The 25,126-nt window shown below is 36.4% G+C and overlaps 4 protein-coding genes across 6 annotated transcripts; 3 read left to right on the plus strand and 1 right to left on the minus strand.

Annotated features, from left to right (window-relative positions):
* The first annotated feature begins 1,129 nt into the window (after positions 1-1,129).
* Positions 1,130-4,681, plus strand: LOC132175022 (serine racemase). Of its 3 annotated transcripts, none has more exons than XM_059586818.1 (7): positions 1,130-1,264; positions 2,504-2,698; positions 2,839-2,925; positions 3,026-3,256; positions 3,830-3,903; positions 4,022-4,208; positions 4,291-4,681. In XM_059586818.1, exons 2-7 carry the CDS (start codon positions 2,526-2,528, stop codon positions 4,535-4,537), a joined length of 999 nt encoding a protein of 332 aa, XP_059442801.1. In that variant the 5' UTR covers positions 1,130-1,264; positions 2,504-2,525; the 3' UTR covers positions 4,538-4,681. The 3 variants fall into 3 exon arrangements, with proteins under 3 accessions (XP_059442801.1, XP_059442800.1, XP_059442799.1); XM_059586817.1 differs by having other exon boundaries at positions 2,659-2,698; XM_059586816.1 differs by having other exon boundaries at positions 1,177-1,264; positions 2,487-2,698.
* Positions 4,682-5,898: 1,217 nt separating this feature from the next.
* Positions 5,899-8,245, minus strand: LOC132175632 (actin-depolymerizing factor 12-like). The gene is made up of 3 exons (XM_059587634.1): positions 8,177-8,245; positions 6,989-7,248; positions 5,899-6,230 (listed from the first exon to the last, which is right to left on the minus strand). Exons 1-3 carry the CDS (start codon positions 8,177-8,179, stop codon positions 6,080-6,082), a joined length of 414 nt encoding a protein of 137 aa, XP_059443617.1. The 5' UTR covers positions 8,180-8,245; the 3' UTR covers positions 5,899-6,079.
* Positions 8,246-11,426: 3,181 nt separating this feature from the next.
* On the plus strand, positions 11,427-14,657 carry LOC132173734 (tubulin beta-8 chain). Its single transcript, XM_059585321.1, has 3 exons — positions 11,427-11,896; positions 12,777-13,046; positions 13,752-14,657. Exons 1-3 carry the CDS (start codon positions 11,503-11,505, stop codon positions 14,423-14,425), a joined length of 1,338 nt encoding a protein of 445 aa, XP_059441304.1. The 5' UTR covers positions 11,427-11,502; the 3' UTR covers positions 14,426-14,657.
* Positions 14,658-15,965: 1,308 nt separating this feature from the next.
* On the plus strand, positions 15,966-19,382 carry LOC132173733 (RNA-binding NOB1-like protein). The gene is made up of 5 exons (XM_059585320.1): positions 15,966-16,362; positions 16,823-17,864; positions 18,107-18,275; positions 18,838-18,957; positions 19,068-19,382. Exons 1-5 carry the CDS (start codon positions 16,038-16,040, stop codon positions 19,212-19,214), a joined length of 1,803 nt encoding a protein of 600 aa, XP_059441303.1. The 5' UTR covers positions 15,966-16,037; the 3' UTR covers positions 19,215-19,382.
* Positions 19,383-25,126: the final 5,744 nt, after the last annotated feature.

The raw sequence follows: 25,126 nt of genomic DNA on the forward strand, positions 1-25,126 counted from the left end.
AGATATTTTAGGGTGGGGGACAAAAATAATTTTAAAAACTTTAGGGGTAAAAAATGAGTTTTAGAGAGTTATTTCTTTTAAGAGTAATTTTAAAATTTTTAGAGGAAATTAGCCCCCAAAGCTCTTCATAGTTCCCCACCTCTTATCAGTTTTACAATATTCTAGGATATTGAACTTCAATGTTTTTTTTTTACCTTAAATTTAACATGCTTTTTTTTAGAAAAAAAAAAAAATTATTATTTTTACTAGACCATGTAAAAATGTACGTGATAATTATATGTTTCATGCCAGTTTAATAGAGTGTGTTTTAGAAATTGCAAAAAAAGTACACATACTCTTTCAAATTACTAGGCAATTTGTAATGTCTCTTCCAAACTATCAATTGAAGCAATTTTCCCTTTAAACTACCAAAAAATTGTAATCCTTCTTAAGCAATTCCCCCATTTCATAAAAGAAAATGACACAAATATCGTTCATAAAAAAATTAGAAAGAATTCAAAAAAAAAATAAAAAATGGTGACCCAGCCATTGTGGTCCAACTATCCTAAAATTGGCCAAAGCGAGTAGCCAAAACACCCCAAGGCCAAGGGATGATTTGGCGATAGATCTTATCAAAATTTCAAATGAAAGTTTAGACTGAAAAGTTATTTGTCATTTATAATTACCATAGAGAGTTTTAAATCACTTTTTAAATCCTAAAAAACTTATTACAAATCAATGTAACTAGTGATTTTACATTTTTCCGTTTTCAAGAGGTAATTCAATCGATTAGGGACCACAACTCTTGAAGCAAAAGTCACTAGTTCGAATATCTTTCCCCTTATGCGGCAATGTCAAAAAAAAAAAAAACAAAAAGACAATTTTCCCATAAATCAATCCATGGGCTCATTTGGGCGGACAAGCCCACGTCTAGGCTTAAACCCACAATCTATGTATGGTTTTTAATGCTCCATCGGTTATCCAACGACTCATTCATATATATATATATATATATATATATTTTTTAGTTTTTTGATTTTTTTTTTTTTTTATACATGCTTTACAAGAGGATTTGAACTAGTGACTTTCACTTCATTAAACGTAATCCCAGCCGATTCAGCTAGCTAGCTATCGAGGACCAACGACTCATTCTAAGGCCACCAAATAAGAAAGAAACACATGTCGTTTTTACTTTCTCTTTTACTTCGAAGAATCTGCCTTTTCGCTGCAAGACAAGGTTGTCTTTCCCACTGGGAGAAACTGAGTTCAATCTCTGCTCAGAAATGTAAGTTCTTGGAAACCCTCTGAAGTCTTTGACTAATTTCCTCTTGTTGGTGGACAAGATTTCTGTATTTACTTTACGTTTGAAGTATGATAAGAAATTTTTTGATATGTAAAAACCCAGTCGAACAATTAGGAAAGAGAACCGTTAAAGATAAGCTTGAACAGCTGGTTCTGGGGCATAATCTTTGACACCCACTTGGTCATATGGTCCAGGTTCACTGATTTGGATCAATAGATGGTGTGTTTATTGTATTAAACTTGATCAGCTTCAAGAATCTGATAATGGGTGAAACTCATATGAGCTCATTTGGTTCCCAATATCCTAATATATTTCAATTGATAATTTTGCATTTTTGAATTTAGTTGAAATTGAAGAATCACTATTACTGGCTTATTAATTTAGATTCCATGATGTGTTCATGAAATTTATAGGGAATTCAGGTTATAGGATTTACGGAGAAGATTCCCAAGTGTGCCCATTTATGTTTGAGTTCAAAATATGCATCTAGGGAGGTGTGACTCGGAATGCCATTTGACCTGTATAAATTTATGAGTAATAATAAAATATGGAGAGATTTTATTTTATATATATATATATATATATATATATATATATATATATATATGGAGAGGAAAGGCAGAAGCAAAGAGAGAAAACAAAACACAAGAAATTTTGGGGTAGTTCGGTGAGACAACTACGTTCACATGTAAACAAGATTGAGACTGTGACTTACATTTTGCTTGTATTAGTATTGAGACATTGATGCCAATCACATATTCATGCACATGTACTCAATCCACTGCATGTTCACAGCCAAACCCTGAATATTGAATCTTAATGTACTTGAATTTGACAAGATAAGACTAATGTATTTGCATAGGTCTTTACATGATGTTATAAATTTCATTTTGGAAAATATGTTGCTCTGATGCGACTGTAGACAGAAATTGTGATAATCAATATGTTCCCTGTTAAGATAGAGAAACCCCTCAAAACAAGAAGAAAGTGAACTACCGAATGAGAAATTAGAGTGTTGGGATTTTCTTAAGGTGAAACTATTTATACTTTTTAATGTATTTTGACACTAGAACTACATTAAGAGATCCCAGATGTTACTTATCAGAACAAATTAAGAAATCCCAGGGTGTTATGCTGTTGCTTGCTAGGATAAAGATGAGGATATTCTTTTAGGAGTTACTAAAGTTCCCTAATCTGTTTCCAGCCAATTTCTAAAACAAGATTTCTTATTGGTGGTATAAATATGGAAGAGGGGGGCCAAATGAGGGGAAAATATGTGGCTGACATTTCCTCCATAAGAGAAGCTCAAGCGCGCATCAATTCATTCATACACAAAACTCCGGTCCTTTCATCTGAATCTCTGAATGCTGTTTCAGGGAGGCGATTGTTCTTTAAATGTGAATGTTTCCAAAAGGGGTGAGATACTAAACATTTAGAAATGGAAAAAATTTTGGGCTTGTTTGATTTCTTTCAATTAATATTCCGTTCTTCTCTCCTTCCCTTTTGTATTTAACACTCCAATAACTATGGACCTTATCCTTTTCTTTTGGCTATAGTGGAGCTTTCAAATTCAGAGGTGCCTGCAATGCTGTTTTTTCTCTTGACAATGATCAAGCTGCTAAAGGGGTTGCAACTCACAGCAGGTTTGCTATAGATTCATTAGTGCTAGTACCTTGTAGTTAATTTCTTTGACCTGTTTTTCTGAATATCCCCTGATTGACGGATTGTGCCCTCCAAAATTAGTGGTAACCATGCTGCAGCATTGTCTTTGGCTGCGAAACTACGGGGAATCCCTGCTTATATTGTTATTCCAAAAGGTGCTCCAAAATGCAAAGTTGAGAATGTCATGCGTTATGGTGGTCAGGTTATCTGGAGTGAGGCCACAATGCAGTCAAGGGAGAGTGTTGCAAGCAAGGTGTTGCAAGAAACTGGTGCAGTTCTTGTACATCCATATAATGATGGGCGCATTATAAGGTACAAGGCTGACTTTTAATTTGTTTACTGAACCTGTTTCAAAGTTTGTTCCTAGGTAAGAGAAGGGTAAACAACTCTTATGAAAATCAATAGGTTTGTTCTGAACAAGTGTTACTGGAGAACCAGGATGTCTTTCATAGTTTACGCTACAAAGTAAAGGCAACATACATGTTCCTTTTTAGTGAGAGAATGTGTGTGGTAATCAAGGATGACCAAGCTGAAATCATTCAAGATTTTCCTGGCCACTAATACTCCTGCCTCACTTTTTTTTTTCTTTCTTTTTTTTTCTCTATTCCTTATGCAGAAATACACGTATTCAAAATGTTTGAAATTAGAATCTTTGAAACATTCTGTCAGGAAAAAAGAACAAGCAATGGACTTAAATTTTATGCAAAGAAATTTCTGGTCATTACCGACTCTAACATCTATAACTTTTTCCTGTTCTTTGGTCGTTTATTTTTTCCTGGCCAAAAACTGCAATATCTAAAGTAAAAAGAGATTCATGTGCCTGGAGAAAATGGAACTTCTAACATGAATGAGAATGCAGTGTGACACCTCTAATTGTTCTTGCAGTGGGCAGGGTACATTATCATTGGAACTTCTGGAACAAGCCCCTGATATAGACACGTTAATAGTTCCAATAAGTGGTTTGTTCAATTGCAGTTTTAGTGCCAAATTGTTAATTTCTTTCTGTTCCTGCACAATCTCTATCATAGATTTCTCTTTGTGCTGATTTTTCTAAGTTAAAAAGAAAACAAATTGTAGGAGGTGGTTTGGTATCAGGGGTGGCATTGGCTGCTAAGTCCATCAACCCCGCCATTCGAGTTTTGGCTGCTGAACCTAGGGGAGCTAATGATGCAGCTCAATCCAAAGTGGCCGGTAGAATTATAACATTGCCTGAGACCGACACCATAGCTGATGGGCTTCGAGCTTTTCTAGGAGATTGTACCTGGTAAAGAGAAATCTCATGTTATCAAAGTGATGTCTTAAAGTTAAAGATGTAGTTTCAATTTGTGTACTATTTTGTGGTGCAGGCCCATAGTGCGAGATCTTGTTGATGACATCATAACCGTCGACGACGAGGAGATAATCGAAGCCATGAAACTCTGCTATGAGATTTTGAAGGTTGTAGTAGAACCTAGCGGAGCAATAGGCCTTGCTGCTGTTTTATCTGATAGTTTCAAGAAAAACCCTGCTTTGAAGAACTGCAGCAACATAGGAATTATACTTTCAGGAGGTAATGTTGATCTTGGGGGCCTATGGGATTCATTTAGAAAATGAAAGCTAAAAACCAGTTCTTGTTCCACTGTGAACTGATGATGTCTTCTCTTTTGATGATGTAATGAAAAAATTTGCAAATTGCTTGTTATTTATTATGTACACTGTTGACAATGAATTAACCTCTGCATTTGCTTTTCCTTTTCAGTTACTGCCAGTCAAATGTTTAATATTCTCAAGAGTTCATATCTCCAATGAGCTATGCCTCTGATATTAAAGTTTCTAGGCTCATTTGCCAGCGCTTATTAGGGTAGTTTTTTTTTTAGCAGCAAAACAAAAACATTAACGATCAATGCAAAACTAGTTTTACCTTTATGTTACATTGACCTTGTTTGTTAAGCTGCAACACATTCCCCCACTCCCACGGTACTGTTCCTCAATCAGTAAAATCTGACCACGCTGTAGTGAGACATGGTAAACCGTGTATGTGACAAGCTTTGGTTTTATTAAAAGACATTTATGCCCTTATGAAAGATAGAAAAGCGTCATCATTTCTTCCTTTCGAAGGGGCAAAATAGGAATTACATAGACTTTTTATTTTCAAACCGGCAATTACATACTGTGTCAGTCTATTCGGCCACAATCTGTACCTGATGGAGAGGCGCTCTTCCTAAGGTGTACAGTGGCGTGTAAAATCAGGGGGTTTGCCAAACACCCTCATTATAACTTTTAAAAAGAAAAAAACATCATCTAAAAAGTGTTGTCAAACGAACCATTGGGATTGTTTTGGTTGTCTTCCTACTTTTCACTATTGACAAGAGTCAGTTGCCAGATTTAAAATATATATATATATATATATATATATATATATATATATGACAGATTTGTTAAATAAAGGGGTTAATACAAATACAAATTTTTAAATAAAGGGGTTAAATACAAATAACTCATTGAGTTTTCAAAAGTGACAAATCTAAAAATCTAATGGAACTTTTTGCTACGTGTACAAAAAGCTACATAAGACCTATAAAACATTGCCACGTCTCTATTATTACCACATCAGTATATCACTTATATATATATATATATATATATATATATATATATATATATATAACCCACATTGATCAAATTTGTATTTTACCCAAAAATAAAAAGAAAATAACTATTATATCTCTTCTTTTATTAAATACAAACCATTAGACATTTATAATATATATTTAAGCTGACTTAACATGCTCCATCTACCCTTAATTTTTTTTTAAAAAAAAAACCAATGGTGAATGTAGCATGCTAATTTAGCGAGAATATACGTGAGATGAATGCTAAAATGCAAATAAGCATTTTTCTTTTTAATAAATGTTTGATTTAACTACAAAGCTCAGCAAATTTGAGCTAAAGTAACTAGTCAGATGCAACTACATTTTCACCCAAATTTACATTTCTACTAGCCAAAATAACCTTTGACCAACCGGGCATAAATGCGCAATACTTAAGCTCAATAAGGATTGAGGCTACAAAACAATTCTTTACCATTCCAAGTGTTTGAAAATTGGAACCAACAAAACATTGGAACCAAGCTACAAAGGCAAAGCAAAATGGTGCTTAGTTGGCTCGACCTTTCACAATATCCAAGCTCATCTCACTGGGATCAGTGGCTTGCAACTCAAATTGAATGCCGTCCAGTTCCCTCTTGAACCTATCCTTGGAACTAGCATAAACCATTTTATGCCTCACCTTTGCTATATCTGGTGACCTGCACTCACAATAAACATATATTTAATTTGCAATGAATAAGTAAATAAACTCACAATAAACATATATTTAATTTGCAATGAATAAGTAAATAAACTAAGTATTCTTCTAAATTAAGTTAGGGCAAGAAAGTTGATAGTTATTTTTAGAGCACGTGATTTCATATATATTTTAGAATCACGTACTCTGTGGACAGATGCCACATGGTCTATTAATCATTTTACAAATGTATATGAAAATTCATGCTCTACAAATAATAAATTGGATTGGGGATATTGGGAGGAAAACTTTGTCAATTCCCAATGACTTATCTAAATTTCTATCTAAAATGGTTAACCAAAAGCTAGTTTTTTTAGCTAGTCATTTTTCAAAGACATCATATAAATGTAAAAACTAGGACTGGCAAAATAGGTACCTAACATGACCCGTTTACGACCTGTTTATCATATGCATGTATTTTTATAATAAGGTTCTTCTAGGCGTCATAAAGAATAACCATTGTGAATGTTCTAAGTAAATATAAGAAAGAAACAAAATTTTCCTCCAAACTAGATTGAATTAACATGCATTCAAAACTCATTTGATTCGAATTCTCATATGCATTCTCGAACCCACTTTGGAGGAAAAAAAGTCTATTAGGGAGGTTGGCAATCATGATTTGTGTGACAACAAATGATCATCACACCTAACAAATAGTTAATAAGAAAAGCCACAATAATTAATTAGCTGTAAAGTGTAATTTGTGATGTGAAATAGTACCATGCAACGAAGAAAATCTTGCTTCTTTGAAAATTCTCTGTTGTTGTGAAATCATAATCATAGACTGCATAACGGCACTCATTGGCAGGCAAACTGGCGGCGAAATCCTCATAACTTTCATTAGGCTCCCCGAGCTTCTCCACCACCACCTGCTGTTGCTCAATCTTGAACACAATGAAACGGTAGCTCCTCTTTGCTTTCAGCTCCAAGAACCTCAGCTTGCAATCATCCTCCACAGCCATTCCTGATGCCGCATTTGCCTGCACAATTCATTTACTCATACATTTCTTCATTACTGCAAACTCTTATTGCTGCAGCTATATATATATATATATATATATATATATATATATTACACTCGGAATTCATCAGGGACGGAACTAGGAACTTAACTCTAAACTCTAAAGGGGTCGGGACTGCATTGAAACCTTTTTGAAGGGACTTGCGGGGGGCCATGGCCGCTCTAGTCCCCCATTGGCTCTGTCTCTCTGACTAGGATTATATTAATTGTAAAGCACTTGATGAAACCGATATAATTAATTTTAAATGTTAAAGTATTCGGGTGTGATTGATATAATATTTTTAAGCTCAAACGCATCGGTTTAAACTTCTGAATTAAAAACAGAATTCCTACGTAACATAAAGGTGAAAGTCGCTTTTGTATTTTTTTTGGTGTTTTATATTTTGAATTGTTTGTTAATGTTTTTCTTTTGAGAACAGAGAACACATTTTTTTAACAAACATAGCTTATTTGAGAATTCTCGAAGATATATTATTCCTCGGCAAGTGAGTTGATTGAGTTTGGGCTTAGAATGTCTCAATATTTTCTTTCATATTTTAGTTAGCAAAAATGCTAAAATATGAGCGAAAAGAGCAGCATCTGATTCAGCAATTTAGAAGAAAAAAAAACATTAGGAGCAGAAAGAACAGAATAATGTATTGCTTTTTGTAGGTGTCAAATTACAGAAAAAAAAAAAAAAAAAAAAAAAAAGAAGAAGAAGAAGAAGAAGAAGAGATTTTCTCAATTAAACAATCATGGGATTAAACAATCAAGCCATATTTATAATAACAAATGCAAGATTTCTCTATTGATTGATCAAAAGAAGAATAAAATAAATAAGTGCTAATCATATTATGATTTACAAATTCATCAAAAAAAAATGAAGATTGGGAGAGGATGGAACATACCATTTTGCCACCAATGAGGAAAGGCCTTGGGAAATATGAGGAAAGGGAAGGAAAATGGAGCAAGAGGCAGAAAATGAGCTATTAGAATGAAAAAGAAAAAAAAAACGAGATCCTTGTTCTTTGGGGCACAAGAGGTGGAACTTTGAGGGAGGCTAAGATAGCGGGGGAAGGGAGATTTTGGAGAATAATTTACTTCTTGTCCGTTATGTTTTAGACTTTTACAAGCTCAAATTTTAATAATCAAAATAATTCTCTCTAAATTTTAAAAACTTTGTATCCTAATTGTAGGAATTGCAAAAAAAAAAAAAAAAAATCTCTTAAGTTTCATTAAATTTGTTAAACGGTCGACTACTATAAAAGCTTAAGCTTGGGGTTGGCAATTTGTATTCGAGTATTGGGTTCAGATTGTGTCAATGTATGGGTAGAAGACGATATAAGTTAATCATAGCTTGACCCATTTAATTAAAAAGTCAAACTCTTTAATTCTAATTTGTTAATTTTGTGTTGAGTTCGTGGCGGGTTCACGGGTCGTGTAAAAAATTAACAATCCTAAATGTTGCATGTCGGGCTCGAGTCATGTTGATGTATGGATATAATATTTTATGGGTCTATCTTAACCTGGCCTATTTAAATAAGCGAGTAAGACCTCTCAACTATAACTTGTTAATTTCGTGTTGGGTTCGTGTCGGATTTACAGATTGTGTAAAAAATTGCCATCCCTATTAAGCCTATAGAAAACGATGAATTTAATCATTCAATAAATATTTTTACTCACTCTATCTCTCGGATTTGGTTTCAAACTTCTCATCGTGAACAATTAAAACCCAGCACTTAGAATATTTAATTAAAACGAGGGATAAACTGTGAAGTTAGTTAAAAACTGAAGATTACTACTTTTATATCATGTTAAATCATTAATTATTCCAAAAATATAAACTTATAAAAAATTTAATAATTTAATTAATACTCTCCTTCCCCTTTTTGTGTGCACATGTAAAAAAAAAAAAAAAAAAAAAAAAAATTAATGCAAGACTGTTGGAAATGAAAATTCCAACTTAATTGTGCTTAACAATATTTGGTTATCATAGACTTTAGTTTTGAAAATGTAACAGAACATAGCATAGTCAAAGGAACAGGATAAAACCTAAGCAAATTTAACCATTATATTTAGTAATTCCATCTGGCCACATCACATTATGATATAACTTCCATAAGACCCTTTCCCAAATGCCAGTCCAAGGGCCCAGACGTTACAGACCTTTTGAGTGCAGTAAGAAATACGTAACACTATTTTTATAAAAACTTACCTAGAATTCCCTTTTGAAAATTGGCTCGTAAAATAATATATATAAATACATCTGATTAAGATTATGATCGTAATATGCTTAGGGCCAGCTTCATGGTTAAGGCCAATTAGATAGAGATGTCAATTCATGTTCGCGTGTCGAGTTCGAGTCATGTTAAAGCATGAGTATAAAATTATATTGATCAATAATAATCCGACTCATTTAATTAAACATGACAAACCCCTAAATCCACCGATTCCAATTGAATGATTATTCTTTGGGATATATATGCTTGAAATTGATGTAATTAGCGGTTGATTTTGTCATAACCACCAATTCCAAAGATAGGGTTGGCTGTGGCCTGTGGCTGTGGGTGGTTTGCTACTTTGCTTGGCTCCCAAGGCTCAACTTCTTTTTTCTCTCTTGATGATCGTTACGTCTGCGCTGCGCTCACTTGATGACCTGTCAAATTTGCAACAGCTTTTTTTGTTGCCTTTTTCAGCTCCTCCTTCTACTCCTTTTGTGGGGGCCACTTTAATCACTGCACAACGCATGAGTAGAAACCAAGTCATCGCACAAAATCGAGTACCACATCTTCCATACTCCACCCCTCATCCAATCACTACCTTCACTTCACACAATTATATTTCCATTTTCCACGAACAATATATATATATATATATATATAAAAGAATACAAATAATATTATTCATTACTATTTATTTAGATACCACAATTTTTATTATGAATATAGGAATACACTTTATTGTGTTTGATAATTTTTTATATGATTCCTAAATTTGACACAAATTTAATATAAAATTATGGTTAGAATTGAGGGGTTTAACTCATATAATTAAATTGGTAAATTAGAAAGTAAAAATGACTTATAATTTTATACAGATATCTCGACACAACTTAAAATCGATACTCAAACACTTACATGAGCCACTAAAAAATTAAATTTACCTGTCAAATCTTATTGCTTAATTTTTTTACTCATATTAGACCACGTGACACTTGTATACACTGTCATATAAGTTTTGGAGGCCCTTCATCTCTCAATTTTTTATTATTTTTTTTCTTTCCTTTGTTTATGGTATAAAAATAGGTTAAAAATGAATGAATTTACCATTTTCTAACTAGAATTTCATCAATCAACCCCAAGAGATAGGCTGATAATCAGTGGTGGAGCCACGTGGTACCTTGGGGGTGCCGTGAGAATTTAATTTTTTTTTTTTTTTAACCCACGGCACCTTCAAACTTAACACACATCACATGTTTGATGTAATATCTCAATGATGTGTAGTTGGTCAAATTTTTTTTGTTTTTCTTGGAGTGATTATGGCCAGAGACCGTAAAGTGCAGTTCTAGATACTTTTTTTTTTTTGTATTTCTATTTTTTTGATATAGTGTCGACATATTACATTTTTAATATATCAATTTCAGCATATATTTATGAACTTTTATAGATATTTTTTGTGATGCATATATTATGTGAATTACCAAATTTTTAGGATGAAGAAAATTTTTAAGACAAAAAAAAATTTTAACAGCACCTTCAATATAAAATAACTAGCTCCGCTACTGCTGATAATATATATTTTTTCACTACTGGACTGAAATCATAGAAATGGGTTTTTTTTTTAATTTTTATGTATTTTTATTTTCTCCTCTGAAACATCCCAGAACCGTATCCCACAACCAGTAACTCCCACGTAACAATATGTAGGGCAACATGGTAATTTCAGGATCTTAAAAACTAATAGATTCACACCACGTACCCAATCTCCCCTAATTCCAACCCCTCACTCCACCACAAAAACACACCCCAATTTCAAAATTTTCAATTTCCCACTAAAATCCAACGGCCGTTACCATCCTGCCGTTAACTACTAACGGAGACCGTCACGTCCTAGGCCACTATAAACCCCAGCCTCTCTCTACCCTCCTCTCTCACTTCACACACACACACCCGCAAACTTTCTCTCAAGCTTTCCATCACTTTCCCAAGAAAAGAAAAAAACACAGCCAGAGAAAATGCGTGAGATTCTTCACATCCAGGGGGGCCAATGTGGGAACCAGATCGGAGCGAAGTTCTGGGAGGTGGTTTGCGCGGAGCATGGGATCGACTCGACGGGTCGTTACCAGGGAGACACGGAGCTCCAGCTGGAGCGGGTGAATGTGTACTACAACGAGGCGAGCTGTGGGCGGTTCGTGCCACGCGCGGTGCTGATGGATCTGGAGCCAGGTACGATGGACAGTGTGAGATCCGGGCCGTACGGGCAGATATTCCGACCAGATAACTTCGTGTTCGGGCAATCGGGTGCGGGGAACAACTGGGCCAAGGGGCACTACACGGAAGGGGCGGAGCTAATCGATTCGGTGCTTGATGTGGTGAGGAAGGAGGCCGAGAATTGTGACTGCTTACAAGGTATGGGTTTACTTCTTGCTAAGGTTAAATGTGAGGGAAAGTGTGTTTTCTGGGGCTTTGATTGTGTTTCTCGCGTTATTGAGTTCGATGTGGGTTCTCTTTCTCTCACAGGCTCTCGACACATTTTGAGTGAATTCTGTTTGGTTCTCAGGAATTTTCGTTTTCTTTTTGTTTTGTTTTGTTTTTTTTTTAATAAAAAAATTTGATATGAGTTCTGTTTCTGTCTCTCTCTCACCGAATCATGCTCTTTTTGTAAGTTAAATTCTGTCTGGTTCTCGGAAAAATGAGTGAAAGGGTAATCAAATGGACTCTGGTTTTTCTTCTTAATTATCATATTCATCTTTTTTTTTTTTTTTTTTTTTTTTTAATTTCTCTTTTGTATCTCTATTTTTTTCGGATTAAATTTTTGTTTGGTTCTCGAGTAAAAAATAGGAGTGGAAATAGAGGGAAAGTACCCTCTTCTTCTTCTTTTTATTTTTATTCTCTAAGACGTTCTGTATTTTATTTTTTTCTCATTCATATTCTCAGTATGCGTTCCGTTTCTCTCCCTCTCTCATTGTCTCACAGCTATTTTTATGAGTAAAATTTTGTTTGGTCCTCGAAACACTGAGGGAAAAGGGAAGAATATTTCGCAATGCTTTTCTTTCTTAATCAACTTCCCCCATTCAGATTTCGAATCCCTTCGACCAGTTCCCTTTTTAATCTCTGTCACCTTCTCTGAGTAAAATTCTGTTTGGTCCTGAGGAAAATCAGTGTAAGAAAAGAAAGTGTGTTATTGTTTTCCTTCTCAAATTTCAATAACGAACACTCTGTTTGTTTCTCGAGAAAACAAGCATAGTAAACTAAAGAAAATGGTGTGGGTTTGGTTTGAATTGCGCAGGGTTTCAGGTATGCCATTCTTTAGGAGGTGGGACGGGGTCAGGAATGGGGACCCTGCTGATATCGAAGATAAGGGAGGAGTACCCGGACCGAATGATGCTCACCTTCTCTGTGTTCCCATCCCCCAAGGTCTCCGACACCGTCGTTGAGCCCTACAACGCCACCCTCTCTGTCCACCAGCTTGTCGAGAACGCCGACGAGTGCATGGTCCTCGACAATGAGGCCCTCTACGATATCTGCTTCCGCACTCTCAAGCTCACCACCCCCAGCTGTAAGTCCTCTCTCTCCCTCTTGCTTCGTTGCATTTCAATTTTGATTTCAGTTTCAATTTGTTTGGTTGAGATTTCTGTTGTTTTCCTTTGATTTGATTGCCAAAATGGTTCTATATATATATTTCATGTATTTTTCATTACATGAGAGAAAAAGAACAAAAAAACAAGAAAAGCAAATTACAAAGGGGTCCTTCCCACTATCTAGCTAGGGAAGGTCCAGCAAATAAAATTTACACTTTGGAACCTTCCTTGCTGCAAGATAAGGATAATCTTTTTTCAGGATATAAGATTGTTCGATTTTCAATTCACGTGTTCAGATTCCTTTTTCTTTATATCTGTTCGCAGAAACAGTTGTTATATCACATGGGTCTCATTTCCTAGAGCTTTTAGGTCTGTGAAGAAAGTGCTTTGTGTTGGATTTGTTTGCTGTCAATCTAGAATGCTTCGGATGCTAACTTGAGTTTTATTACATTTATGAAACAATGATCCTGGGCTTATCTGTTTATAATTTTCTATTTAACTAATAGTGTTTGTAAAATAACTATTGGATTGATACTCTGTTGGAATGTCACATGGTTCACCCTCGCCTATGTTTTTGGCTACCAATATACCAACAATTTCTTATTATCATTTATATAACTGTCGAATGTTGCCTTTGTTTTTCATGGGATCTAACTAGTTATGTTTGTGGCTTGTGTGATTAGTTGGGGATTTGAACCATCTCATTTCTGCTACCATGAGTGGTGTCACATGCTGCCTTCGCTTCCCTGGTCAGCTGAACTCCGACCTTCGCAAGTTAGCCGTAAACTTAATTCCGTTCCCACGGCTTCACTTCTTCATGGTTGGCTTTGCACCTCTCACTTCTCGTGGTTCCCAGCAATACCGAGCCCTCACTGTCCCTGAACTCACTCAGCAAATGTGGGATGCTAAGAACATGATGTGTGCTGCTGACCCTCGACATGGCCGATACCTCACAGCATCAGCCATGTTCCGTGGCAAGATGAGCACAAAGGAGGTCGATGAGCAGATGATAAATGTGCAAAACAAGAACTCATCCTACTTTGTGGAGTGGATCCCCAATAACGTGAAGTCCACTGTGTGTGACATCCCTCCCACTGGCCTGAAGATGGCTTCCACATTTATCGGAAACTCTACATCAATTCAAGAGATGTTTAGGAGGGTCAGTGAGCAGTTCACGGCTATGTTCCGCAGGAAGGCGTTTTTGCACTGGTACACGGGGGAGGGCATGGACGAGATGGAGTTTACTGAAGCTGAAAGTAACATGAATGACCTGGTTTCTGAGTACCAGCAGTATCAAGATGCAACTGCAGACGAGGAAGAAGAGTATGAGGAGGAAGGTTATGAGGAAGAGGCTTAACATACAAGTTCTGTTGGTTTTTTCTGTAGGATAGTAATGAATTTACTCTGGTTCTAGTTTGTGTTTGTTCTGCTTTGGAGTGTCTCTAAACATTTGTGGGGTTTGGTGTTGCAATGCCGCATTGCCTGTGTCTGGGTGTGCATCCTTTCTTTTTGTTGTTGTCTCCACAATTAACAGAACTTTTGTTTGGATTAATGCTTTCATATGGTAGTTTCTTTTTTCAGTTTTCATATTTTACACAGATTGCAAGATTCTTTTACGCCTATTGCAGGCAGTGTACTAGCAGGGAATCAAGCTCCTTTTTGTTGGCAACCTTTCTTCCTGTTGCCTCTATACCTGGTACATCTGAGATTTTGAATAATCATCCCATGCTTATAGGATGATGATGTATTTGGTAATGAAAGTGTGATCCCTGTTTCAGTCCTTGCCAGTGAGAATTTAATTTTTTACAAGAAATTTTTGAAATTGCCTCCATTGGTTGGAAGTATTATTGTAAATACTCTCTGATGGACCTTCATCAATGCTTGATTAAGATTTTCCTTGCATTTGTCTGCCCTCTACTCCCACTTTTGAAATTTCAAATTTCTTAAATTAGGGGTGACAATTTGTGTTTGCATATCGGATTCGAGTCGTGTTAAAATATGTGTATAAGACTATATAAATACGTTTGGCAAAATACTTTAATGGCCTGGTACTATTTTTCAAAAAATTTAACTTTTTAACATTTTTACTTTTTATAGTTCGTCAATCATTTTTTACTGTTATTTAAATAAAAAATTTATTACAAAACTTCTATTTTTTTCACTTTTTTATACCATACATTTTTACTTCTTTTTATATCAATCAACTTTTGTTATAATGAAAAGTTTAAGGCTTTTGCCAAATTTGCTTTATATGTTAACTATTAATTCAATTTATTTAATTAAATGGGTTAAACTCTTTAACTCTAACTCTATAATATCTTAACCTAACTCTATATCTATCTTAAGTTTTGAATTATCAATATCCAACTAACTTTTGAGGTTACTTAAGAAATCCATGGGAATAATTATTGGTGTATTTGAGAGAGTTGGAAAATTTTATATGTCTAAGATAATTCAAAGCACTCAAAAGAGTTTATAAGTGTGATGCTTTTACTTCCGATTAGCAATTGCCTCTAAATGATAAGTTAGTATTTTCTCTCCTATTGAGTTTGTTTATATCGATTGTGTTCTACTGTTCTTTCCCTTAGTTCACCGCCTTTAAAAAAAAAAAAAACAATTAAGAGTTTTACACATCATACAAAAATGATAAAAAAAATCCTCTAACTTGAAAGAAGAAGAAGAAAAAAAAAACCCGACACAAGTTTTTTTTTTTAAAAAAAAAAAAACCAAAAAAGAAAAAACAAATACCGGGTAACTAATATCTTTTTAACTATTGTTAAAAAAAAAAAAAAAAAAATTTAACTAATTTTATTTTTCTTTCCAAACGACGTCGTCCTATTACTCTTCGCCTAGTACATAATTCTCTTCCCCTTGCTTTGTCTAGGGTTTAGCCTCTCTCTCTCTCTCTCTCTCTCTCTCCTCGTCTCTCTCACATTCACACACTTTCTCTCTCTCTCTCCAACGAAACCATGGAGGACTCCCCAACCCCAACAGCTCCGAGCTGGAGCAACATACTGAAGAGCCAAGCGGTCCCAAAGCCGAACCAGCAAGAGCCAGCGCAAGCGAACCAAGTCTTCGTGGATAGTTGCAAGTCCACCAAAGGCATAGCCGTGGCCGTGGTCGACGCCAACGCCATCATCGACGGCGGAGATGGCCTCTCACGCTGCGCCGACAAGTTCGTCACCGTCCCCGAGGTCTTGGCCGAGGTCCGTGACCCTTTCTCCCGTCACCGCCTCTCCGTCCTCCCCTTATCCCTCCACTCCATGGACCCCTCCCCCGATTCCCTCAACAAAGGTACGCGCTTTTCCTTTCTTTTCTTTCAATTTTCCCGGAAAAAAGTTTTCTTAGGAAACAAACAAGCTAGCGATGAAAGTAAGTCGAATTTTAACACTCAGGTCTAGAGTCCGTGAACGGGATCAGCCCGACATCTCCATTGAAACCATGATAAATAATCATCTATCCAAAAAGTTTAAGACAACATCCATGAATGACCGGGGCCCAATATACACTCGCTCTGATTTATAAGAAACGGGATATTTAAGCTTATAAGAAAAGAAGAATTGAATCAATTGACCATTATTCTAAGACTTAGGATTTTGAGGTTTTTGTTTTAAATAATTTGGCAGTGACTTGTCCAAAAACTCAAGCTACAAGAAATAAGAAATTTAAGTGGATAGGAAAGTAGGAATTGAATTGCTTGACTTTTATTCTAAGACTTTGGATTTTGAGGTTTTTATTTTAAATAATTTTGCAGCAATAAAGTTTGCAAGGGCAACGGGTGACTTGCAGACACTGTCGGATGTTGATCTAAAACTGATTGCGTTGACATATACATTGGAGGCTCAGATTCATGGGACTAAACATATCAGGGACTGTCCTCCCCCTGTTCATGTGGTCAATGCAAAGACCTTACATGAGAAGGACATGCCTGGTTGGGGCTCCAATGTTCCCAATTTGAAGGAGTGGGAAGCTATAGAACACGTAGCTGGGGATGGATCAGATCCTTCCAATTCGAGAATCCTACCTTTGCAGGATTTGAATATGAACATTGTTGATGATGGTAATGATGAAAAGTCGGAGGATGGTTCGAAAGCAAGTTCAGAGAATCATGAGGATGTTGTAGAAGGCAGTAGGAGAAGGAGGTATTTGCCGAAGAAAAGGGAGGTGAAGATTGAAGGGAAGAAGATGGTAGCAGATGGAATTGATGCGTCGCAAGGGGAATTTGATGACGATGCTGGTGATTGGAGGCCGGCTGTTGGCCGGAGTACTCATAGACGGTATCTTAGGAGGAAATCTCGGCGTGAATATTATGCGGCATTGGCTGAAAAGGATGAGGCTGAGGATAACAATGATAATGCTGTTGTTGAGGATACTAACAGATTGGAAAATGGGGTTCCAGAAGGGAATGAGATAAAGGAGGGAAACAAGGATGGTGAGGAGAATATTTCTGTGATCTTAGAGCGAATGAGGCTGGAAGAAGAAGAAGAAGAAGATTCGATGAAGGGTCTTGAAGAAGGAAAGGAACTTGAGCCTGACGACACCGAATTGGTGGAGAGCAATGAAGCTGTGGGAGCCAATGTTGATATGGGTAATGAGGAATTGGATCACATGGAGATGTTGAGCCAGACTAATGAAAGTGTTGATGATGGTAGTAGTGAGCAGAGCTGGATGCTAAGATCATTGTCCGAGTCCAGTGTGGCCTGTGTAACTAGTGACTTTGCAATGCAAAATGTGCTTCTGCAGATGGGTTTACGCTTACTAGCGCCTGGAGGAATGCAGATACACGAGCTACACAGGTACATGTTTGGTGTATACGTCATTGAGTGATTACTGATTGCTGTCATTTTTTGCTTTGTTAAAAGAAATACAGAAATCATAAATGTCATGATGATGAGAATGTCTTAATATGCTTTGTCTGGATTGTTGTTCTGATTGGTGTATTTTGTTTTTTCATTTGCTTGACTAGGGAATTTATTTTTTCACAATGAAACAAGTAGATAATATATGTTGCTTATCTTTGAGATGTCTGTCCTTCCAGGTGGATTCTGAAATGCCATGCCTGCTATACAGTGACTGCTGAGATTGGGAAGATTTTCTGCCCAAAGTGTGGAAATGGAGGCACTTTACGCAAGGTAGCTGTTACAGTTGGTGAGAATGGAGTTGTTTTAGCGGCCCGTCGACCACGGATTACATTGCGTGGCACAAAAGTAAGTATATCTGTATGTGCGACTTGCAGGATTTGTCCTGGTTCTTGTTGTAGATTTCTGTTGGTTTCTTGAGAAACATATATTCTTAACGAGTATATGTGGATGCTCTTGCATATTCTACTCTAATTATGGTTCCTACATTTGATTATTGCATTCTCTGCCCCTCTTTTGTCTCTTGCTACCTTTTGGTTGGAGCATATTTTGCCTTCTTTACTTGTTCGTGTCTGTCCAATTTGAAAACAATACGTTCTTGATAATTAGTATTTTATGGTGCTCTATGGTGGATATTTCATTTTCAATGCCTTTAAGAAATCCAATTTGTAAATGCCCCTTATTTTTTCATTCACATACTTTGACTTGAATAGGATGGGAGAGTATGAAGCATAAATAGAAATCATCCTGAGATGCATCCATTATTATTTCATCTCTCTCTCTCTCTCTCTGTGTCTTTGCGTGTGTCCGTGTGCGGATGTTTGCTTTGTCCTATTTTTTCTCTTTGTTCTTTTTTGGGAGCTTGGCTGGCTATTTGCATGTATATGTCTTGACATTTGCCCTTGTGCAGTTTTCACTGCCTTTGCCACAAGGTGGAAGGGATGCCATTACCAAGAACATGATTTTACGTGAAGATCAACTCCCACAAAAGTTCCTTTACCCCAAGACAAAGAAGAAAGCGAATAAGCAGGTTAGTTTTCTACTTTATGGTAATTGTTTCTGTTCAAGTATTTTTTTACTAAATTTGTCCGTGTATCTTCTCTTAATCATAACTGAGGCTACTGTAAATTTGATTTTCAGGGAGACGGCTTCTACAGCATGGATGACTTCGGCCAACATTCTGATAAAAGAGGCCCCCTGCAGCCTCCTGTAAGGAAGGCATTAGCAGTTTTCAGTGGAAGGAGGAATCCCAATGACAATCATTATGCTCGTTCAAAGCGCAAATAGGGGGTTAGCTAAAAATTTGTTGTCATTCATGTTGTTTTGGAAATAGTATTTAAATTGGTTTTGATATTTAACAGTAGAGTCGTGTTGCCAACAAGTGGTGAAGGCCTTGTTGAGTCGAGTGAGACCTATAAATATTTCCTATAAATATTTTTAGCACAATTTTGGTCAGGATTTCATTGGTACATTGTTTGTTTTCTTTGTCTTTCAACCTGTAAACCCTGGTGATTTGGATGCCCTAAAGCTGTAGCTACGATTATATTGATAGAAGATATAGGAAAACCAATTGCTAAAGACAATTACAATCTGATTCTTTTGTAATACCAGTTTGGTAAAAAAAATTAAAAGCGTTTTTAAAAGTTTAAAAAACTTAAAAATTGTTAAAATGCACTTTTGGTAAAAGCTTAAAAATAAAGTTTTTATTTTTTTTTAAAAAAAAAACGCTTATTGACTTAATTTTATTTTTCAAACACAATTTCAGATGTGCTGTGATGCCACTGTTTTTTCTTATAATGTGTAATTAATATGATTGGCATTAACACTTGGTGCAGACTTGTGACTTCGAAATTTCTTATTTTCCAGTTCATCGATCCAATCTATTCAAGACCAGTCTTAATTAAACAACCTGTCTTGACTATTCCCAAAATGGGAACTATATCTACCAACTCATCGGGTTTCAACATGAAGCAATTTGATCGAATGTGACCAACTTTACTACAATGGTGATACTTGAGAATAAAACCTTTGAGAAGATTGTTTCTTAAGAAGGGTGCCAACTTAGACTTAGGATCATCCTATAGGGCCTGTTTGAGTGTGCATTTAAGGCACCTAAAAGTGCATTTAATGTTTAAAAGGTTTTTTTGACAAAAGCCTAAAAATGAAGCTTTTGCGAAAAATCGTTTTTGACTTAAAAGTTCAATTTCTCAAACACAATCTCAAACATGCTTTAAGAGTATGAATAAAAGCAATTTTCTTTCAAGAAGCATGAAGAAGTCAATTAAGATCAATTTTTAACAAATTGAAGGCCAGATTTAATGATTTATCAACATGATTCTTTTGAACACTTGACATTTTATCAAGCTTATCGCTAAACAATTTCTTCAATTGATTTTTGAGCAAAATAACCCAAAAAAATTATGTAATCCATGCATACAAGATTTGAAGGTACAAGATTCACTAATTGCACATTACCAATATACTAGAATACAAGTTCAAGAATATCATGCATTAACATCCTTCTAATGAGCAATTAACAAAATCATGAATATTATCATCAACACATCAATCATAGTGTAACAAGCATCATGCATTAATAAAACCCTTAGTTAATGTTACACTTTTAGGTCCAAAGCTCAAAGTCAAGTGCAAGTACAAAACAAAATATAACTAGTTAATGATTGAGCAAACATCCAGTAACTCGGCCTCTAATTCTAAAACAAAGCGAACCCGTATGCTTTAAACAATTCTAGTAGTTACACTTATCCCATGTCTTTCCATCATTTCCTTCCTAGCAGACCAACACCATTCCTTTTGGGTTGGTTGTAATTTAGAACGAAGTGTCCCACCTTGCCACATCCATAGTACCAATTCTTCTCCAATCTGCATTTCCCAAAATGCAGCATGCCACACATATGGAACAAAGTACTATGTTTCTTGTTGGACCGTGATTGTTGTGGTATCATCCTTCTCGAGCTCTGTGAGTACTCTTGATAGAACTCTTCCTTGAATCAGGTCCACGTAATAGCCTCATCGCTTCTTAATTCCATCACTAGCGAGTTTCGCTTAGCGTACCACCATCGCCTTGCTTCTCCAGAGAATTTGTAGGCCATGTACTTGACTCTTTGCTCCTTAGTGCAACCCATCGCTCGTAGCAGCTCCTCCAGGTTCACAAGCCAATCCTTTGCTTTTCCAGAGTTCAGGTTCCCCTTAAACACTGAGAAATAATGCTCATAAAACTCCTTAAAAGAGCAACATTTGCTTCCACTTGGAGTCCCTTCTCTTCGTATGTTGACCAAAGCCTCCACCAGAAGACTTGCCATAGTTTCCAATGCTTGGGTGGTGTCCAGAATGTTCCTCGTCTCTACCAACGTTGCTCCGGTGCTCCCAATGTCATCGTATCTTGGTCGCGGTGACATCTCTGCAGTCACAACGATCATCAGCCCCTTCTTCAAAGCGCTACGTCATGTCTCACTTAAAACGTCAAACCTAATTGCAAACCTATCCTTACTAAGCGCCTACACAGCTTGTAACGACCCAGGGAAAAGTGCTAGCCACATATACGTTATTATTCCAAAAGGACTAATCCATTTAGAGTTTCCTTAGAATTCATTATAAAGCCCAGTTTTACCTAGTAACTAGGCAATGTGGGACTTAGCACCCATGACTATCTCTATAAACCATCCCTCTATGTGGGCTTCTTCTCATCTTCCCAATATGGGATTGGGGTGTTACAAACTCTCCCTCTTAAACTCCTGACATCCTCGTCAGGTCCACGTCATGCAGTGCTCTAGTACCACATGACCTGGCGTTACTAGGTGGCTTTGATACCACTTGTAACGACCTAGGGAAAAGCGCTAGCCATATCTGCGCTATTACTCCAAAAGGACTAATCCATTTAGAGTTTCCATAGAATTCATTATAAAGCCCAGTTTCACATAGTAACTAGGCAATGTGGGACTTAGCATTCATGACTATCTCTATAAACCATCCACTCTATGTGGGTTCTTCTCATCTTCTCAATATGAGATCGAGGTATTACAGCTACCACCTTATCCAATGTAAATCTATGCTTAAGACCGTATGTAACTGTCTTAGTGCAAATCAATCCTAATCTCCAATGTTGCATCATTAAAGTGGTCATAGTCCTAACTTCAATACTATATCGAATTCTTAAAATCCTAAAAGTCCAATATCCTCGAGATCATTAGGTATCAAGATTCAAAACTCTATGTCCCTTGTATACATTTAATCCATCCTATGCTCTGGTAGATCATCTCCTAGCACCTAATAGATCATGTCCTGTGGTCCGCGGAGCCAAAAGCCTTGATAAATCATGACCTAATACTTCACAAATCCATTCTTATGGCTTGAAGAGCAACTGCTTTGATATCAACTGTAACGCCTCGGAAATTAATTAACTAGTAATTAACTACATGGTTCGTCTCCAAGCCTTATCCCTCACTGAACAAGACTCAGGGACCTCTAATCCTCGAAAAGAGAGGATACTAAACAGCGGAAAATATTAAAATTTTATAAACATTAATTGTTACAACCAGAGCATTTTCCAAGAAACATCAAAGTTGCTAGAATTATATTACACAAGTAATCTTTACAAGGGATTTACGCTATATCTTAATATGCAAGCATACATCAAAGCCCATAGGTCTACCGCATAACTCAAAAGTACTAGTCACCATGAGTACCCGCCTAAGCTTGCAATAAGTCTTCAAGCATCTCCCAAATCGAATCCTCCAAGATAACTGGATGCTTCGCGGTATCCATCTTCTGCTAAACTATCTATAGCCGTATAGTTGTACATATGGAGAAAAAAGAGAAATAATACAAGGGTAAGTTCGACGACTTAATGAGTATAAATGCACATGACGTACCCATCATTAAATGGTGAACTCAGTTGTTTATAAAGTACATGCAACATTACGATATGACAGTTTATCATAGATGTAATATAGATATAATATATGCTTATAGTCATGAGTATCAATAATAGTTCAACCATATGGTCTACCCGAGATATTACTCCCTCTCAGCAAGGTTGGCATTGTCCTAAGGGACCTGTAATACAACACCGGTGCCCCGGATATTGTACGCTATCGTCCATTCTATTAGTGGCACGATCGAGTCCGACCTCGGGTGGCCACACCATTAATGATGTTCGTCCTATAATGACCAACCATTTGGGAATGGCTACACCGGTCACGAAACCATTGGATCCAAAGCCCTCCCACACATACATTTGACCAGTAAGCCCATGACTGTTATCCCGCACGTACCGGTGTACCATGTCATACAATGCAATTAATCTTATCAGTCTTTTACATGCATAGTTTTATAAGTCTCATTATTATCTTGTTAATCAACACATGTCTTCGCAAAAGGGAGTTCACAGTAGTTCTAAAATGTATTTCATGATAATTGCAAAAAATAAATATATATAGAGAGAGAGAGAGAGAGAGAGAGAGAGAAATAGACGTGTAATGCGTTAAAAGTAACAACAAACATCCATGTGAGTTTGTACTCACCCGGGTTGTAATGCTCCTCCGTAAAATTTCCTTGAGGTTCCATAACCTCGAATACTGAGAAAAGACCTATCATTAGTTCTAAATCCAACTAAAACGAACCTAGAACATGGAAACAGAGGCTATTGGACGACTGGCCAAAGTAGCGTTCCCTGGAACGCTTCTGACCGTACGTTTGGGCTCGTGGCCCTACGTCCGCCTAGAAGGTTCAGGTAGAACCTCATTTGGTTCAACCGTCCTCCTATCCTCCCAAACTTGTTCTAAAGCTACCAAAAGGATTCTTAGGACCTCCTTTCTTAAAACAGTATCTCCATGCAAAAGGAAATATGCCCAACAAGAATTAAACGTTAACTCATGCTTAAACCAAGATTAAGGGCAACAACATTACTTAAAGCTCAAAACTACCAACTAAGCTAACTATGAAAAGCACTTAAACAACATAACAACTAAGTAACATGCTAGGCTTTAGAATATTACCTCATTGAAGCGAACGAATCATCTCCTTCTCCACAAATCACTCAAACTCACAAGAACACACTCACACGGGGCAATTCAGAGAACCTGGGGGCAAGAGTGAAGCTTAAACGTTGAGGGTAGGGGGTATTTATAGGTGAGAAAAAGCTAAGGCGTTGCAAGGCTGTTCTGAAAAGTAGCGTATGTCTGGTACTATTGGGGCGTACGTCTGGTACTATTTATCCAGCAGTCCAAAGGCTGTAGCGTACGTCCGATGGTCCTCTTGCATACGTTTGTGTACTATTGTCAGTGTCCGTATACTATTTTGTAGGTGTACGTGCGGTGGTCCCACTACGTACGTCCTTACTAAAAACAAGAGCGTATGTACAGTGGTCCTCTTATGTACGTCCTTACTAAAAACAAGAGCGTACGTACAGTGGTCCCCCTGTGTACGTCCTTACTAAAAACAAGAGCATACGTACAGTGGTCCCCGGGCGTACTTTCGGTCAGAAAGTCTAAAATTTTGAAAATGCCCTTCCAGCGGTTCCTAGTGACCCAAAACTCAAATTAACCCTCTAACTAAGATACCTAAGTTTCGTTAATTATTTGAGTTACTACAACATGGTCAATTGATTAAAATTCTTACTCAAGACAGTGTAATTATGTAGGTCTACCCAAAAATCAATGTGACAGGTGTAGTTGTGTAAGTGTAATTACTTGACACGTTTTGTTCTTATTGATTTATATATTTTTAATAATCAGCTATTTTAAATTCTTGCATGGATCTCTTGAATGATTGGATCATGCTAGAAGGCCTAGGAGTTTGGTGGTTATGTGTTGTTGATCTTGTTTGAAGCTGCTGGATATTGGAAGTTGGATGTTGGTGGTTATTTTCTTCAGTTTATTATGTTAAGATGGTTTGTTTGTTAAAATATGCTTCTCAGTTTTTAAAACAAAACATTAACAAAATACTCAAAAGTTATTTCGTCTTTATGTCGTATCAAAACATTTTTTCCAAAAAAAAATTAACACATTCACAAACAAAGCTATGTTCTCTTCATTTAAAATACGTCAACTTCTGATTTGGCAATGAGTTCTAACTCAATTAGTATATATGATCTTTGGATTCAAGACCCAACAAGACTTGGTACAAAATAACAAAATAAATTCACTAATGAATTTGTAAAGAAACATTACCAATAAAAC

Source organism: Corylus avellana, chromosome ca3 (genome assembly GCF_901000735.1).
Source record: "Corylus avellana chromosome ca3, CavTom2PMs-1.0".
NCBI classification, from domain to species: Eukaryota; Viridiplantae; Streptophyta; class Magnoliopsida; order Fagales; family Betulaceae; genus Corylus; species Corylus avellana.